The sequence below is a fragment of the Kogia breviceps genome, chromosome 3, assembly GCF_026419965.1.
Source record: "Kogia breviceps isolate mKogBre1 chromosome 3, mKogBre1 haplotype 1, whole genome shotgun sequence".
In the NCBI taxonomy this organism is placed as follows: Eukaryota; Metazoa; Chordata; class Mammalia; order Artiodactyla; family Physeteridae; genus Kogia; species Kogia breviceps.
In genome coordinates, this window is record NC_081312.1 from 63,757,686 (window position 1) to 63,774,008 (window position 16,323).

At 33.0% G+C, this 16,323-nt stretch overlaps 1 protein-coding gene across 8 annotated transcripts in view; it reads left to right on the plus strand.

The window, feature by feature from the left end:
* Positions 1–16,323, plus strand: part of RALGAPA1 (Ral GTPase activating protein catalytic subunit alpha 1) — a 236,799-nt gene that overhangs the window by 204,738 nt on the left and 15,738 nt on the right. For all 8 annotated transcript variants that reach the window (XM_059056514.2, XM_067028578.1, XM_067028577.1 and 5 more), the window contains 2 exons: positions 3,786–3,944; positions 4,989–5,116. In XM_059056514.2, coding sequence (XP_058912497.1) covers positions 3,786–3,944; positions 4,989–5,116 — 287 coding nt within the window. The remainder of the gene's footprint in view (positions 1–3,785; positions 3,945–4,988; positions 5,117–16,323) is intronic.

Below are 16,323 nucleotides of genomic sequence, written 5' to 3' on the forward strand. Positions count from 1 at the left end.
AAGCCCGTGAGCCATGGCCGCTGAGCCTGTGCGTCCGGAGCCTGTGCTCCGCAACGGGAGAGGCCACAACAGTGAGAGGCCCGCATACCGCAAAAAAAAAAAAAAAAAAAAAAAAAAAAAAAAAAAAAAAAAAGAATACATAGAAATCCTCTCTAGTTCTAGTAGTCAGATGTACCCACTTAAAAGAACTTAGTAAGAAAAAGTCTTAAGGGTTTGAATTGACTACAGCTTCCATTTGAGCCAGTGTTGTAAAAATGCAGAAAATAATTGAGTGAACAGAAAAAAGGAAGTAGTAGTCCCACTGTGGGCTGGTTGTATTATAGCATATATTGATATTATATTCTATTTCAGACACCACAATTTAATAGAAACATCAACAAACTGAGGTAATAATCCAGGATAATGAATAAGTTGTAAAGTATAGAAAGAGGAACACTTTTAACCTAGAAATGTTGAGTTATATATTAGACCAATCTTCAAATATTTGAAAAGATAATATATGAAATATAGATTGGGTTTATTTGGTATTAGTCTTATTTTGGAAGAACTAGCTTCGGGAAGGCAGATTTTGGCTTACTGTAAAGTAGGTTCTAACGATTGTAGCTCTTTTAAAATGAATGGGCTAATTTGTGAATCTGTAAGCTTCCTAACCCTAGAAATATTCAAGCAGAGGCAGGATTACTTGTCAGGGATATTGCACTGGGAGTTCCTGTATTGTGTGGGAAAATAGAGCTTTAATGTCTCTTCCAGTGCTAATATTCTATAATGTACTGAGGACTTCAATTTTATATGTGTTGAATTTCATTTAACTATTTTATCTTCATAAATTGATCATGATAATCTGCAGCTTATGTTATATACCTTGAATTCCAAAATGACTTCAACAGCAGTCAAAGTGAATTTGGAAGAGTACTTTGGTTGCCAGTCATTTTAACAGACCTATCCCATGTACAGAATTCTTATACTCTATTTCAGAAGTGATTTGCATCTGGGTACAAAAACATGCAGGTAGGAACTCCTCTGAGAGTTTTCAGAGTATGGAAAAACCCTGCTGAGTATACATAAGACACAACCCTTTAAATCTGTAAAATATAAGGAATAGATAAAATAATTTAAAACATCACATACTATATAAAGTATTTATGTCAAATAAATGTCAAACACTTCTGAAGTTTCTATTAACTGTTAACCATTCAAAATTCATATTTTCAGTAGTCTTCAAAAATTCTAAGATACATGGCAATGATTAACAATTTCTCAATTTGTTTAATTATTTTATAGCAGGGTTTAAAGATATAAAAACATGCCTCAACGTAACAGCGTAAAATAATTGCTTTTTTAGCATTTGGATAAAAATGATAAGGGATGTTCTTGAAGCTTTTTCCTTAAAATGATTGGACATGTTTTAAATGACTTTGTTTATATGCATAGTTCTATGCCACAAATATCTGCATTACAACATCCTGGAAAAAAATATATTATTCTTTTCTGTTAAACTTCCATAAGAGACTTTTAATACTCTGTGGTAGATATTTGAAGACAAGCTTTCATTATAAAATAAAACTACAGTTGCCCTTTTCTCTCATTTCTTTAGATAAGTGGACACTAGAAATTATAGATAGGTTTGGCAAGAGTTCAAGGGTTAATGTAGCAGATAAATAAAAGGAATTTTCTGTAAATTGAGACCTGCATTATTTCAGTTGTCTTGTCTTTCCTAACCTAACTCATTTAATTTTAAAAAGTAAATACTTAAATTCTTCCTGACAGTGTGCTCAGCTTTTACTATCGTTTATTACTTCAATTATACTTGATATCACTTAGAACAATCTGCCATTTGGAAATCTCAGTATAGCCTGGAGCTTAGTATTAGATCTGGCTGCTGTTGTAACATGTACAGCATATGACATTAATGTATCAAAATTAGATTGGATCATCCCTCCTGGTTAAATTTATTTCACATTTCTTTTGTATTCAGTTAACATAAACCTATTAGGGAAGCTGACACATGGGGATGGCTGTATAGGAAGGATATTTTTAAAGTATTTTGATTAAAAAATGAAATTATAGAGCCATGGCTTTTCTGAGTTGTGTAATCTTTTTCTGTTTTTAAAAATGTCACAAAGCCCAAGTCTTGCATTTATGTCATTCAGGGTGTGTGTATGTGTGTTGTAAATAATGATAATTAAAACTTAAAATAAACATTGTTTTGATGTTTGAGGTCTATCATCATGTATTTAGAGCAATAAGCACATTTATGGTTTCCAAAAAGAATTATTTAATCCACTTAGACCTAAAAAAAGTCCTCCTTAAAAGAAAATAAAAATCTTTATATTTCTAAAATAATAGATTCTAGTCTATAGACTTAGCTGGGCACTGTCTTTAGAGTAATAGCTGCCACTATCTTATAATCTGTCAAAGAAGAGAGGGCATTTCTTAGGAATATAAATTTTAAAGTTCAAGGATTTACCTCGTGTTTTCAAATACTTAATGACATTCATAGTGCCTAGGATTTTCTAGATAGATTGGTGTTGGGGACTTTTAAGAACCATTAGAACACTGGTTCTTGGCTTTTTTTGTAATACATAGTCCTATATGATAGACTTTCTTCTCAGAAAAATACACAAATAAAATTTGCAAAAATTCATAGATCCCTTGAACCCAGATTAAGAACTCCAGGGTTAAAGGGTGACAGAAGAAAACCTTTCATTAATTGGAAGGTTAATTCCTTTGTTTGTTTAAATCACACATTTAATTGTTTTCCTGCCTTGTGGTCATTAAGCCAAAATAAATCCAATATTTCAAAAACAAATTGTCTATATGTTAGCCCCTACTAAGAATATTGATGACACTTATCCTAATTTTCTCTTCCATACTTTTCTGCCTACAATATGTCAAGTTATCTGAAAGTAAAAGAAAAGCCCATGTGAGATATGCACCAAAAATTGGCTCAAATGTTTGTAGTGGCAGAATCAATAAATGTACTAAGATAACCAAATTGTATTGATATATTAAAATACATGTTTAAACAATAATCTACTTGAAGAAAACTCAGTACTGATGGACATTAATTTTTCTAATAACTTAATAGAAATCCAACTTTTGTATACTTTGCTTTTTATAATTTTAATCATCATAATGTTAACTCTAAATGCCAAAAACACCTTCGTAAGCACTATAAATATTTAAATAAAATCTTTAGAGAGTCTAACAAATCTCACAAAGTCTACTTGAAATAATTTCGTAGGCAAAGTTTCATAGTCAAAGAAAAGCTGGAAATAAACTTGTTAAAGCAAATATAATCAACTTTCTCTTACTCAGTAGATATTTATGATTTACTTCTTTTCCTTCTCTTTCTGTTGCCTCCTTTAGACCCTTTCACTGCTCATTAACACTTCCAGAGAGCGGTCAGAAAAAAAGAACAGTCTTAAATCTGTCACTTTTTAAAACACTCTTTTAAACAATTTTTAAAAGGTTTGATAGTGGAAAATTGGTGCAATTGCTGGTTAAGAAGAGTGTTTGGTCTGTATGCGAATCTTTTTTATCTAATTTCTCTGCCATTGACTATATAGACAGTTGAAAATTATCTGGTCTTCTGCAGTGTGTCTCCTAATGTCTTTTGAGTGCTTGTGTTTTGCATGTTATGAAAAATGATCAAATGAAGTTTTAAAAATATTTTTAAAACTTCTTTACCCTTTAATCTTTTTATAGTATGTTGTCAGTAGCTGTATGACTGTATTCACAGGGCTTTTCTTGAGCACTATGAACTATTTTCTTGGTTTTTCCAGTTGAGACATTTAGGAAATGATGAAGTACACATCGTTTGGTCAGAGCATACTAGAGACTACAGGAGAGGAATTATTCCCACCGAATTTGGTGATGTCCTTATTGTAATATACCCAATGAAAAATCACATGTTCAGTATCCAGATAATGAAAAAAACAGAGGTAAGAACTCCTTATCTTACATTTTAATAATATATTTTGAGTTCTATATGGGTTTGTGAGTTTCTTTCCCTCTTTCAGAAGAATTAGACTAGGCATCAAAATGTGGAAATGGAGGGGGAGATGAGACACAGACTCTGGTAGCTGTGTGAATTATCTAACTCTAGTTCAGAAGGCGCTAAAATAGGAAAAATAGAAAGAAACTGTATTCAAATGGAAGAAGGCTAGCTAGTGCCAGAGTGGAAGTTCTCATTTACTGTTGTTTTTGTATACCCCACAAGCTAAGAATGTTTGTTACATTTTTAATGGGTTTTTCTCTTTTAAAAAATCGAAGAATATACAGCAGAGACAATATGTGGCCACAAAGCCTAAAATATTTACTGTATTATCCACAGCTCATGTCTTTGCCTTCAGCTGCCATTTGTACCAGCCATATTCAAACAGAATACTTTTGAAACTGTCAGTCATCAGATAAAAATGACAGATTCTTTTCTATATATATAATATATATAATATATAATAAATATATATTATATATATTATATATATAATATATAATAAATATATATAATAAAATTAAAAATAGTGTTTTAGATTCTGTAGTAAAATAATAATAATAAAAGTGTTTTAGGTTTGGTAGTAAAGCTGGCATCACATGAAAATAATAAAAAACTAACTTGCTGCCTGTAAGAATGTGTGTCCTTCCTGTGTTTACTCAATGGGGGAAAAAATTATTTCCAAGTGTTAGATTTTTGTATACAATTGCGGCTACAAAAATTTGAAAATTGGCAGGTAGTATAAATTATTTAGTCAGTTATATGAAGCATAGAATTCTTTTGAATGGAAACCCTGTAGACCACTGGCATTTTTTGTTTGTTTATTGTCCTAGTATGAATGACCCATCATGGAAAAGAACTGAATTTGAATAGCATTTCTACTGAAGGAAGAACTAAACAGGAAGCAGAAAGACTTTTGTATGCAAACTGTTTCTTATTTACAACCTTTCTCCAGTTCAAGTATAAAATTATGTTCTAATTTCTCAATCAGGTTCCCTTCTTTGGTCCACTTTTTGATGGTGCTATTGTGAATGGAAAGGTCCTACCCATTATGGTTCGAGCAACTGCTATAAATGCAAGCCGTGCTCTGAAATCGCTGATTCCATTATATCAAAACTTGTATCCTTTTTAACAGTATGGTTTCTACTCTAATATATGTCTACTTTCCAAGGTAACTACTTCTTATGTGTTGTTAAGACCTTTGAGTTTTTGTTTATTGATACATAGATGATGGAGTTCCTCCCCAGTGTTTAAGCAGTTATGATATTTGAATGATGTATTTTTCTTTTATATGCTTTTAATCAGTACTTGTCTTTTGGTTAATTAATTAGAGTCCCATTATGTACTAGACGTTCTGCTAATCTGGATGTGCAGAGATAACCGTAACAGTCATTGCAAAATACTCAATCTAGTTGAGGAAATATATTGTTTTCAGTGTCTGTGCTGTAATAGAGTTATGCACAGGATGTTCTGGAATTATTATAACAATACTTCAGATACCTCTCAGTCAGCTGCAAGGAGTGGTGGTATCAGGAAACACTTCTGAGAAATGTAAGGATTGAACCAATCTTGAAGGATGAATGAATTAATCAGGTAGATGAGATTAAGAAGAGCATTCCAAGCAGAGGAATGACATAAACAGAGACATGGAAGTATGAGAGGACATGGAGTGTTTAAGAACATGGCTTCTGGAGCCAGATTACCTGGACTCAAATGCTGGTCACCACTTCATTAGCTATGCAGCCTTGGGCAAGTTATTTAACTTCTCTGAGCCTCAGTTTCCTTATCCATAAAATGAGAATGATAATAATATCTAGCCTGTAGTGTTATGAGAACTGAATGAGTCAATATGTGTAAAATTCTTAGAACACTGCCTGGGGTGAAATATGCACACAGTTTTAAAATTTAAATTGTTTTCTGATATTCCTTTCTAAAATGGATTTGTGTTTCCATATACTTTTTCTACATTATTCAAAACATTTCAATTATTTTTCTTTTACATAATAAACTGTAGATGTTAAGCTTTACAGGGAAGGCTTTTTAAAATATCCTATGTCCTATTCCACATGAAATGGATTTATCATAAGTCTACCACATACGTTTTCTTCTTTTAATGAAAATTGACTTAAGCAATCTGATTTCTATGTAATTTCTCATGTATTCTGATACTGTGGAATGGAATTATAGGTGGATCATGGCATGTTACATTGCTTAAGCTTAATGTCATTTACATAGCATTTCTTATTTGTAGCGGTTACATCTTCACTTACTTCGAGTTGAAAACTCAGATTTGACGTGGTCATTGTCATGAAATGTAAGGATTCAGTTTATTATATCCTGAATATCTCTAGAAAGGTAGCTAATCTCATAAGGAATATACAGATTATTATCTGACTAATTTTGTCTGCATTGTCAACTCTACTGAGATTGACTTCTTTCTGACCTATGCCTCTTTACAGTTCCCCTGATCTTGATGTTCATCCTGAGGTTAGTGTTCTCCATCATTTCATTTAAGACACAGTTGAAAGAATGCCTTAAATCTTTTGGGAAAATGATGAGAGTGCGATTAGATTGTAATATAAAACTCTATTTGCCTCTTGTGTCAATGGGAACTCAATTTATTGAACTAACACAAACTATTTCTGGTCTGATATACAAACAACATGTAAAATGCACACCTTACCAAGTAGTTCAAGTATACCAATTAAAAGTGAGGATATAGCTTAATTTCTTTTACCTGCGCCTAAATTCACACTCTTAAGGACTAGTTAAGATTTGCATGTTACACTAGAGGTATAATAGCTGGATTTTCAGTTAGAAACATTGATTTTTTTTAACATCTTTATTGGAGTATAATTGCTTTACAATGGTGTGTTAGTTTTTGCTTTATAACAAAATGAATCAGCTATACATATACATATATCCCCATATCTCCTCCCTCTTGCATCTCCCTCCCTCCCACCCTCCCTATCCCACCCCTCTAGGTGGTCACAAAGCACTGAGCTGATCTCCCTGTGCTATGTGGCTGCTTCCCACTAGCTATCTATTTTACATTTGGTAGTGTATATAAATCCATACCACCCGAGGTCCGCCTTGTGATCCTAGTCAAGTCCCAGAAGCTCTAAACCTAACTTTCTTCATCTGTAAAAAAGATGCTAATACCCATATCGGAATTGTTGTGAAGAATAAATGAGATAATGAATTTGGATGCACCTAGTAAATGAAAAAAGGTACGTTATTTTGTGCAATGATTAATTCTGTTATGTGTAAAGATTACAGTCAATATGAAACAACTCTACCCAACAGCAAGGAATTGCCTAATTGGGTTTTTATGTTTGGTTGGTTGGTTGGTTGGTTAATTGATTGGATTGGATTTTTAGGCCTGTTTCATGAAGCTCTTAATAGTTAATCTTGCTGAGATGTTAATAGATAGCACATTGGAGAAAATTCTAAGATGAAGAGAGATAATTTCAGATGAAAACAGTAAATATGAACACTTTATTTACACAGCAGATGTGAGCACCTTCTATCAGGAAAACCACTTCTGGAACTATCAGAGTAAAAATATTAAATCAGACAGATCAAACAAATTTTTCTCGACTTAGAAGCTTGAATTTAGAAGCTATATAGAAGTTATTTTCCCATACTATTTAAATATATAATAGAGATACTTAGCCTTTGCTAATCTGAAGAACATGCAGTCATCTTTCACAAAGACTCACAAAGGTGTATATTAATTCTAAACGTTGCAGGAAATAACTTCATATAGGTACTGATAGATTACTTGATTTTTATTTTATTTTTTTAAAGATAGTTTTATTCATTTTTAAAAATTTTTTATTTATTTTTGGTCTTCATTGCTGCACATTGTCGCTGTGAGCGGGGGCTACTCTTCCTTGCAGTGCACGGGCTTCTCATTTTTGTGGCCTCTCCTGTTGTGGAGTATGGGCTCTAGGCACGCAGGCTTCAGTGGTTGTGGCTCATGGGCTCTAGAGCACATGCTCAGTAGTTGGGGCGCACAGGCTTAGTTGCTCCGCAGCATGTGGGATTGTCCCAGACCAGGGATTGAACCCGTGTCCCCTGCATTGGCAGGCGGATTCTTAACCACTGTGCCACCAGGGAAGCCCAATTACTTGATTTTTAAATGAAAGTTTCTACAATAAATTGCAACTAGATGTTTTTGAGATATTGAAATAGAAATGTCTTTTCATTTTAAATAACAAATACATATTTCAGAAATACAATAAAATTTTAAATGTATGTTTTTGACAAATTCAGATTTTGACAAATTTCCTTAAGCTCCCATTAAGGAAAAAAAATCATGTGCTCTAAAACAGATCAATAAAACAAAAGAAATCACAACAAAAACTGAGATAGAAGTAGACTTTGAAAACCATCAGAGTTACTATTTTAATCCTCATAAGAGAAATGAAGGAGTAAAAGAATATGTAATAAACTCAATTATATTTGGATAATTGTACTGCTGTATCAGTTATTTTATGCCTAGTAAAAGTACCCACTAAGATTCCACAGCATAAATTGTGCTATTTATGATCATTAAGTACAGCTTAAATTTTATCCTAGGAACATCTTCTGTATCTGTGAATCTAATGTTGTTCACTAAATGAGGACAATATTGATTGTCATATGCTGCCCAAATCGATCATGCTGGCAGCCAGAATTACAGTAATCTGTCAGTATTGATGACTGTCTTTAAAGCTTTGAAACCTCTCCTTTACTTCACTTATCATTTCTTGCATTACTTGTACTTGAAAAGCATTTTCTTGCAACCTCTGACTTTGTCAGCTAGGCTTTTTGGGTTTTTTTTTTTTTGTCTCCAGCTCAATTTGTTGGTTTGATCGTGCAGTTAGAACTGAAATGCATCACTGGGGAGAAAGAGTAGGCATATTCTCAGTAACCATTGGACCTGAGGGGTATTTCAGGTTGATCTTAGTCATCATTTATTAATTACCTGTTGAAAGAGAGTGTATGTGTGTGTTGGTGGGGTTTGGGGGTTTTTTGTTGTTTGTTTTTGGCTTTTTTGTATTAGGAATAATAATTCCAAAGCATTTATTTCATGATCTTAGCTATCATGACTTTTCCTTAAACAGAAATTTTAAAGTAATTATTTGTTTTGATCCTAGGGACATTTTGACTATGTATAAATGTTAAATATGTTGCTATCAAATATGTAGTTTCTCTTTCTTTTTTAATGTGAGATTTATTATACATAGAAATTTTCAGAAGTTACAGTATATAGTCATGTTGTATTCAGGTTCTCAGAGAAACAATCAGTAGGATGTGTATATATACATAAGTACATAAAGAGAGAGAGATTGATTTTAAGGAATTGGCTGACACAGTTGTGGGTACTGGCAAGTCTGAAATCTGTGGGAGTTGGGGTAGAGTTGATGCAGTCTGAGTCAGAAGGCATCTGGAGATAGAATTCCTGCCTTCCTTGGGGACCTCAGTCTTTTCTCCCTAAGGTCTTCAACTGACTGGATGAGACCCACCCACATTATGGAGAGAAATCTTATATACTTTTCTCCTGATTTAAATGGTATTCACATCTAAAAAATACCTTCACAGCAACATCTAGGCTGGTGTTTGACCAAAAACTGGGTACCATGGCCTAGCCAAGTTGACATAAAACTAACCACGTCCCATGTCCTAATTTTCTTGTTTTTCTTCTTAACCTTTCTTACTGCAAAATATAATTTGAAAAAAGAGTATAAATCCTAAATATACTGTATGGTGAATCATTACAGTTTAACCACCACCAGGTCAAAAGATGCAACTGTACTGTTTTTCCTCTATCAGAAATATTTATTGATCACTTAAACAGTAATAGTAAAGATTTTGAGAGAAATGCAAAGACAAATCAGATGGTAATCTCTTCAATAATCTTATAATTTAATAGGGGAGATAATTATATGTACACTAAAAATTATAACACAAGGTAAAATGTGTCACAGTAGGGTTGTAGATAAGATGCTGTGGGAGTTCCAAGGAAAAAGTCATTACTTTGGAGTAAGAAAATCAGGGAAGAATATATAGAAAATCTGGGCCTCAAAGGGTGAGATTTGAGTAGATGGAATGCAGCATGTCTGTTATGATTCTTGTAATTTATATTTTGAGGCTTTATGTGTGTGTGTGTGTATATATATATATATATATGTAATACATATATAATATTATGAAATATACATTTTGGAGGATGTTATAAAATAAAATAATATCTTTAAAAAACACTTTCCTCCTAGATTTAATATTCTTTCCTCCCAAACCAATATTATTTGATTTCTTCTAATCTGTTTAGATTTGACTTTTTCGTAAATGCCAGGATTGGGTTTCTGTTTAACTTTATCAGACAAATTACCAGAAGTCAATGATCATTCTTCAATTAGTCACAGTTTGTTATCCCTGCAGTTCTACTACTCAAATGTAAAGAACCTGTTGCAAAAGTATGAGAGCCAAAACGAAATGAAATGTAATTGATTGGCTCCACTAATGCAGTTTGCCATTCATTACGATAGAACATTATAAAACCTCTTAGGGAGGCCCATCAATATTGCTGCCATTTCATGTTAGAAGAAAGTGAGTTTATTGAGAAACTGCATAACTTTATGTATCTACTGTCTTTTGTAGATCATTTCCTCAGAAGATAATATTGGTAAGTATAGACTGTCCTTAATTATAGTCCTTAATTATAAATTAATTATATTTTAAAATGTGGAGGCTGACTGTTGGGTAATCAGCCTGGGCTTCAGAGTCCAGAAGCACTTATTAAGTGTGTCACTGTCTTTATGTCTAATTTTATTTAATCTGTAAAAGGAGTACCAAACTCAGGAGTGTTGTAAGGATTAAATGAGATTATCCACATGAAGCACTAAGCAGCCTGTCATGTAGCAAGAGCTCAGAAAATGTGTTTTTACATACTGTTATACTTTTACATGTTGACAAATGAAGTTTTTTTAATCCAATTCTGATAGTACATTGGCTTCACAGCAAAAATAGCAAAGGAAAAGAAAGCAGTACCACCATTTTACCTGTTTTCTCAAATCCAGTGTGACACTATCTATGGTCCATATATGCCAATCTATGGACAGTTGGGTTATATCATAGTGTACTAGAAAGAAAATAGGAGAACTCTATCAGGTGATTGTCAGACTGTTCCCTAAAAACAACTAAACTTGAAGTTTCTCTACTTCCATCTTTATTAACTTCTGACCTTTGCTAGAAAAGGAATTTTTTTTCCCTCTCTATTAAACGCTATGTTGTTGATATTAGTGATGAAGGTGCACTGGTATGCTCACATTATTATTAACTACACCTACTACATAATGTGTAAGTTTTATTCTAGTCTTTATTTAAATAGAGAAACAGCAGTAGATTCAGATGCTATTTGGGGATTTCAGAGAGCAAAGAAAGAAGGATGTAAAGCTGAAATTACCCTAACCTCGTTTAACATAGGAATTGCAGTGCTTTTAATCCATTATTTTCCTTTTACTAAATATATGGGACTTTGCTGTTGAATTTTTAATAACTCAATAGTGGAATTTAAATTAAACTATGGATCACAAATCTCCCCATTTTCTTCTAACTGCTTTTTCTCTCAAACGCTAGAATATAGCCTATTTAAATCTTAACTTTTGCTTGCCAAACCACTGTTACCGTCCATCTGTTCATGCCAATTGCAAAGAAGGTTCGTTTTTTAGTGAAGCTTTGCATTTCACATAAGGTATGCGAAATGAAATTTCACAAGGGACATGATGGATCCTGATTCTTAGTGATAAACCTTTGGGGCCATCAGGGTTGGCATATGGTCCAGTATGATATGAAGGCTTGGGTTCCCTGGCTTCACTTCTTTGGCGTGAAGCTGATAAAACCTGGCTCTTGAGTATTATTTCACTGGACACCAATCATGGGCAGCAGGAACTGCCCATTTAACTCTCTGTGGGAAGGAAGCCCAGAGAGCATTCACAATGGTACCATTGTCGAGTTGCAAACTGCTCTGAACAGCTTGACGGCACTAGGGAGGAGGGGAAGGGGTTGCTTTACTAATTGCTGTTCAGAAAAGAGAAGAAGCAAAAATAGCTGTTGTAGAATTGATGTTTCTACATTTACTTATTCTTTTGATAAGGGTGTTGACTTTTATTTAGCACATACCTACTATCAAAAAGAAAGCAAATAAATATATCTAAGCAACCACCTGTAGTAATTCCTCGTTAACACGCCATTATCTATTTTCAGCCCACCAGATTATAGCAGAGCAAAAGTCGGTTTGCTTCATATTTTTACCTTTAAATAAAATGAAAGTAATGTTTTGTAATCTTGATAGAAATTTAAAATAAGGGAAAGTGGATTAAAACCAGCACATTTTATATATCAGATAAGTTTAGAGACAGATTTGGCTTACGCTGTGCTTTTTAGAATTCCCAAATATTGTCTGAATACATATAAGCAATATTAATATAGAAATGTAAATTAATTTTATGCATAACAATCGCAAATGCTAAAATAATCCACTAAGCAAATCTTAAGGTTAAATACTGGATTTATCATTTAAATGAGTAGGTAATGCCTATTTCAGTCACTCATAATTGTCTTTCTCTCCTTGAATTCTATTTTGGATATCTTTTTTAAATGTGAGGGTTGTTTCTTTGTTATGTGAGGCATTGTATGCTGTGATATTTGTATAAACACTACTCTGGGCCTTTCCATTTTCTTCTGGTCAGTCTAATCAAGCAGTTGGAGGTTCTGATGCAAAGAAACAATGATCTACAACTTTAAAAAAATTAAGCTTTTTCAGCCCCCAGGATCCTGACCCCACAGTATATTTCCATAGATGATTCTTTTTTTCAGCAGAACTTAGGTTGACTAAATTATACTGCAGTATTGTAATTTATGCAACATGTCCTTTCAAATGATCAGGGAGAAATATCTTAAGAAAAAATTTTTAATCTATAGATTTTAAAATATGGGGTGTTCTTGCTAAACTGAGGGAAAATCAAATGCATGTTTTATAAAATTAGTAATGTCTGTAAGATTTACTAGTATTGCATCTCTTCATGTCCCCTTAAATTATTTTAGTAAATGGGCACCAGTGCAATATTTCAAAAACAGTAATTCATTGAATGCCCATTCTTCCTTTTACTGCAGAATAGATTGTAGTTAAGTCAAGATTAATGGGTAGATTTTAATGTTAAAGTCCAGTCTGTGAGCCTATTATTCCCTGGGGGCATATAGTGCATTAGTTTAAGCCAATATTACTGTTTATCATAGATGCTATGACACTGTCTTAAATGACAGTTTGCTGTACTTTGTAACTACTTACCATGATAATAAATCACTTTTTTTGTACTCCTGATAATTATAGCATTTAAACAAAATCTTAATTAAGTTAGTGCACATTTAGGTAGAGATAACACTTAAGTAATTGTACACTGTAAAATTTCACTTAGTTATTTTTTGCCTTTTTGCAGTCTTCTCACAGAACCCAAGTTTAGTATTTAGTCCAAACACAGACATTCATTTCCTCAACTTAATGTACTGAAATTTTTGTTCCTAAGAGGAACAACACAGTAATTGTTCCTAGTCTCCCCCCAATATTTTTTAAACTCTTACTGTAATACTAGTAATTTTGAAGCAGTTCTCTGTTGACTGTGAAAGTCTCATTATTACTTAATGGTAATATTTTCAAGCAGATCTTACCAAGAAGGAGAGCACAAAATTTTAATTTCATTAAATTTGAAATCCAGGTAACTTAGTTTTTCTTTTAGATGTTTTGTTTCATACAACTTTCATGAAAGTGTAATAGATACACATATTTGATAATCATGTTAGTCCTTTTTATAAACTGCCAAAGATTATTAGATTATTAAATCAGGAAGGATTTTCAGAACCTTTAGGTAGGTTTAAATTTTTAATCCTATTTATTTAAGGTTAATCTTTTTAAATGTATTTACATGAAGTTTGTTAGAATTGGGCTTATCAACTTTTTACTTAATGTTTTCATTTAGTAATTGACTGATTTATGAGCAATTATATATGGTCCAAATTTTATACAGCTCCAGCTTTCAATAATAGGACTATCCTCACAGTGCCTTAGCACCTGTTATGGATTTTGAGTCATCTGGCAGCCCATGGGACTTAGATAAAGAAGTACCAGGTGTCCTGCCTGTCTCCTAATTGAGACGCAGTGAAAACAATATAGACTTGGCAGCATGCTTAAAAGGATGGATTAAAGCCCAGCTTTGTCTACTCTGACAAATCACAGCTTTTCCTTCATGGTGTAGATAGTATCAACTACTAAAGAATTTCATTAATATAAAGCATCATAAAAATCATACACAACAATTGGTCATAACCTGTTGCAGATTTTCAGAATTTCTAATAACATAGTACAAATAATTCTAAGATTCAATGCTATTTATTTAGGGGAATTTTATTTTTACTGCATATAAACTAGACTGCATGTTTCTTAAAGAAATTAGCTACTGTAGGAAAGAAATGGAGTATCAATTAATTTACTAGATCTTCTTTATAAAGTAAGCAATATAGTTTACTTTTATTTATAAATGAGCAGTGCCTGTTAGTCCATGGGATACTTAATTGCCCTGTATATTTCAGGGAATTATGCCACTTTACTCCTGATAATAATAATTATTAGACCCTGCAGATGTACTTGCAAAATATATCTACTCATATTCTATATCTCAATAAAATTCTTATTTTTCATTATGTTTCATGACCCTGTGTAATGATACTGCCTCAGAATGTTTGAAGATACTTCAAGGCCTTTTAGAACTCAAAAGTCAAATGTGGTTTGTATTTTCTCAGTCTTATTTTAGATCACACCATGGATTTTTATTACTATACTACATATGATATTCTAGTATACAAACAAACATTTTTGAAAAATTGCCAATCTTAGAACTTAAGGTAATAGTCATTGTGTTGGCCGTCCTTGAGCTAACTAAAATGCCTTTTATACTTTTTTTTTCCCATCTAAAATCCAGATCATTGAGATCGTGTGTAGAAAAAGCACTGGGCTATTAAATGACCAAGGTTCTAGTCTGAACTCTACTGGTCAGCAGCTTTGTTTTTCTGAGCAAATCTTTATATTCTCCTTCGAGGCAAGGCTTATTGCTGAATAAACATTTTGCTGATTTTGCTAAGTTTCCTGACATTAATGTTTGTAGATCATTGTTGTATCCTTCCTCTAGTTCTAGGTAAAATTATCACAACCAATGGGGCAAAATGTTTATTTCAATGCTAAATTGTAATGAGTTGCAATTACTTTCAGCATTTATAGAATTTCTTCTGTAGGCAATTATTATAATTTTTTAAGAAATTAATATCAGTTTTCTTTTAATGTTACACCTTACATATGTATACATTGTGCTTTACTCACTTTTTCTTCTTCCGGAGAAGGTCAGCAAGATTAAGGGTAGGGGTGGAACCAGACTCTCTCTGTAAGTTCAATCCTAGGAGAGTCCCAACTGTTTTTGCCCCAAAGGGCTGTGTCTCTGGGGAGCCAAATTGAGATTAGAGGAAGGGGGCTGTCTGCATAACAGGCTCCTAATCAACTACCAAACTAACTTTATTCATTCATTCTATAATTTATAAACAATCATTGAGTGCTGCTAGACCCTGTGCTAGGTGCTAGAGATATAAAGATAAAAAGGCATGGCTTCCGTCCTCAGACATTAGTCTCCCACTAGTTTATTAGGAGAACAAGCCTGAGGAACGAGGCACACTTGATGCTTAACAACTGGCTCTGGAGAGCAGGAGGAGGCCTCGATTTGTGGCATTTTTTGAGTTCTATGATGTGAAAACTCCCACCATAGCCAATTTCAAACCACCAACCATCTTACAGACTTTGTAAATATTGTAAGTAGTACTTGCAAGAAATTTTTAGTAGGTAAAACTCTCTTCCTGTAATTACTGTTCTTGGAATTTTGTATACAGAGAAGGGAGATGAAATTCCTGACTGCTGAAACGGCAGAGAAACCACATTAATATGAGTGTGGGCAAGTGCTTACTAAATTAGGAATTTCAGAATGGACCCTAAATCCCTGAGGCTATGCTGTTGAGCACAGATATAGACACTTCATGCTTTGCCTTTACTTAAAAAGGAGCCGGTAGTTTTTTCTTTTCTTGTTTAGGAAAGAAAACATTAAACCTGAATTTAAGAGGAAATTAATTAAGCAATGATATGCCTTTGTTGTCTGTCTGTAATTTTTGTAACTCCTTTTTGTGAAAAATTATACTTTATATTGATTCTTGCTATGTACAACATACATATATACAAACATAAACAT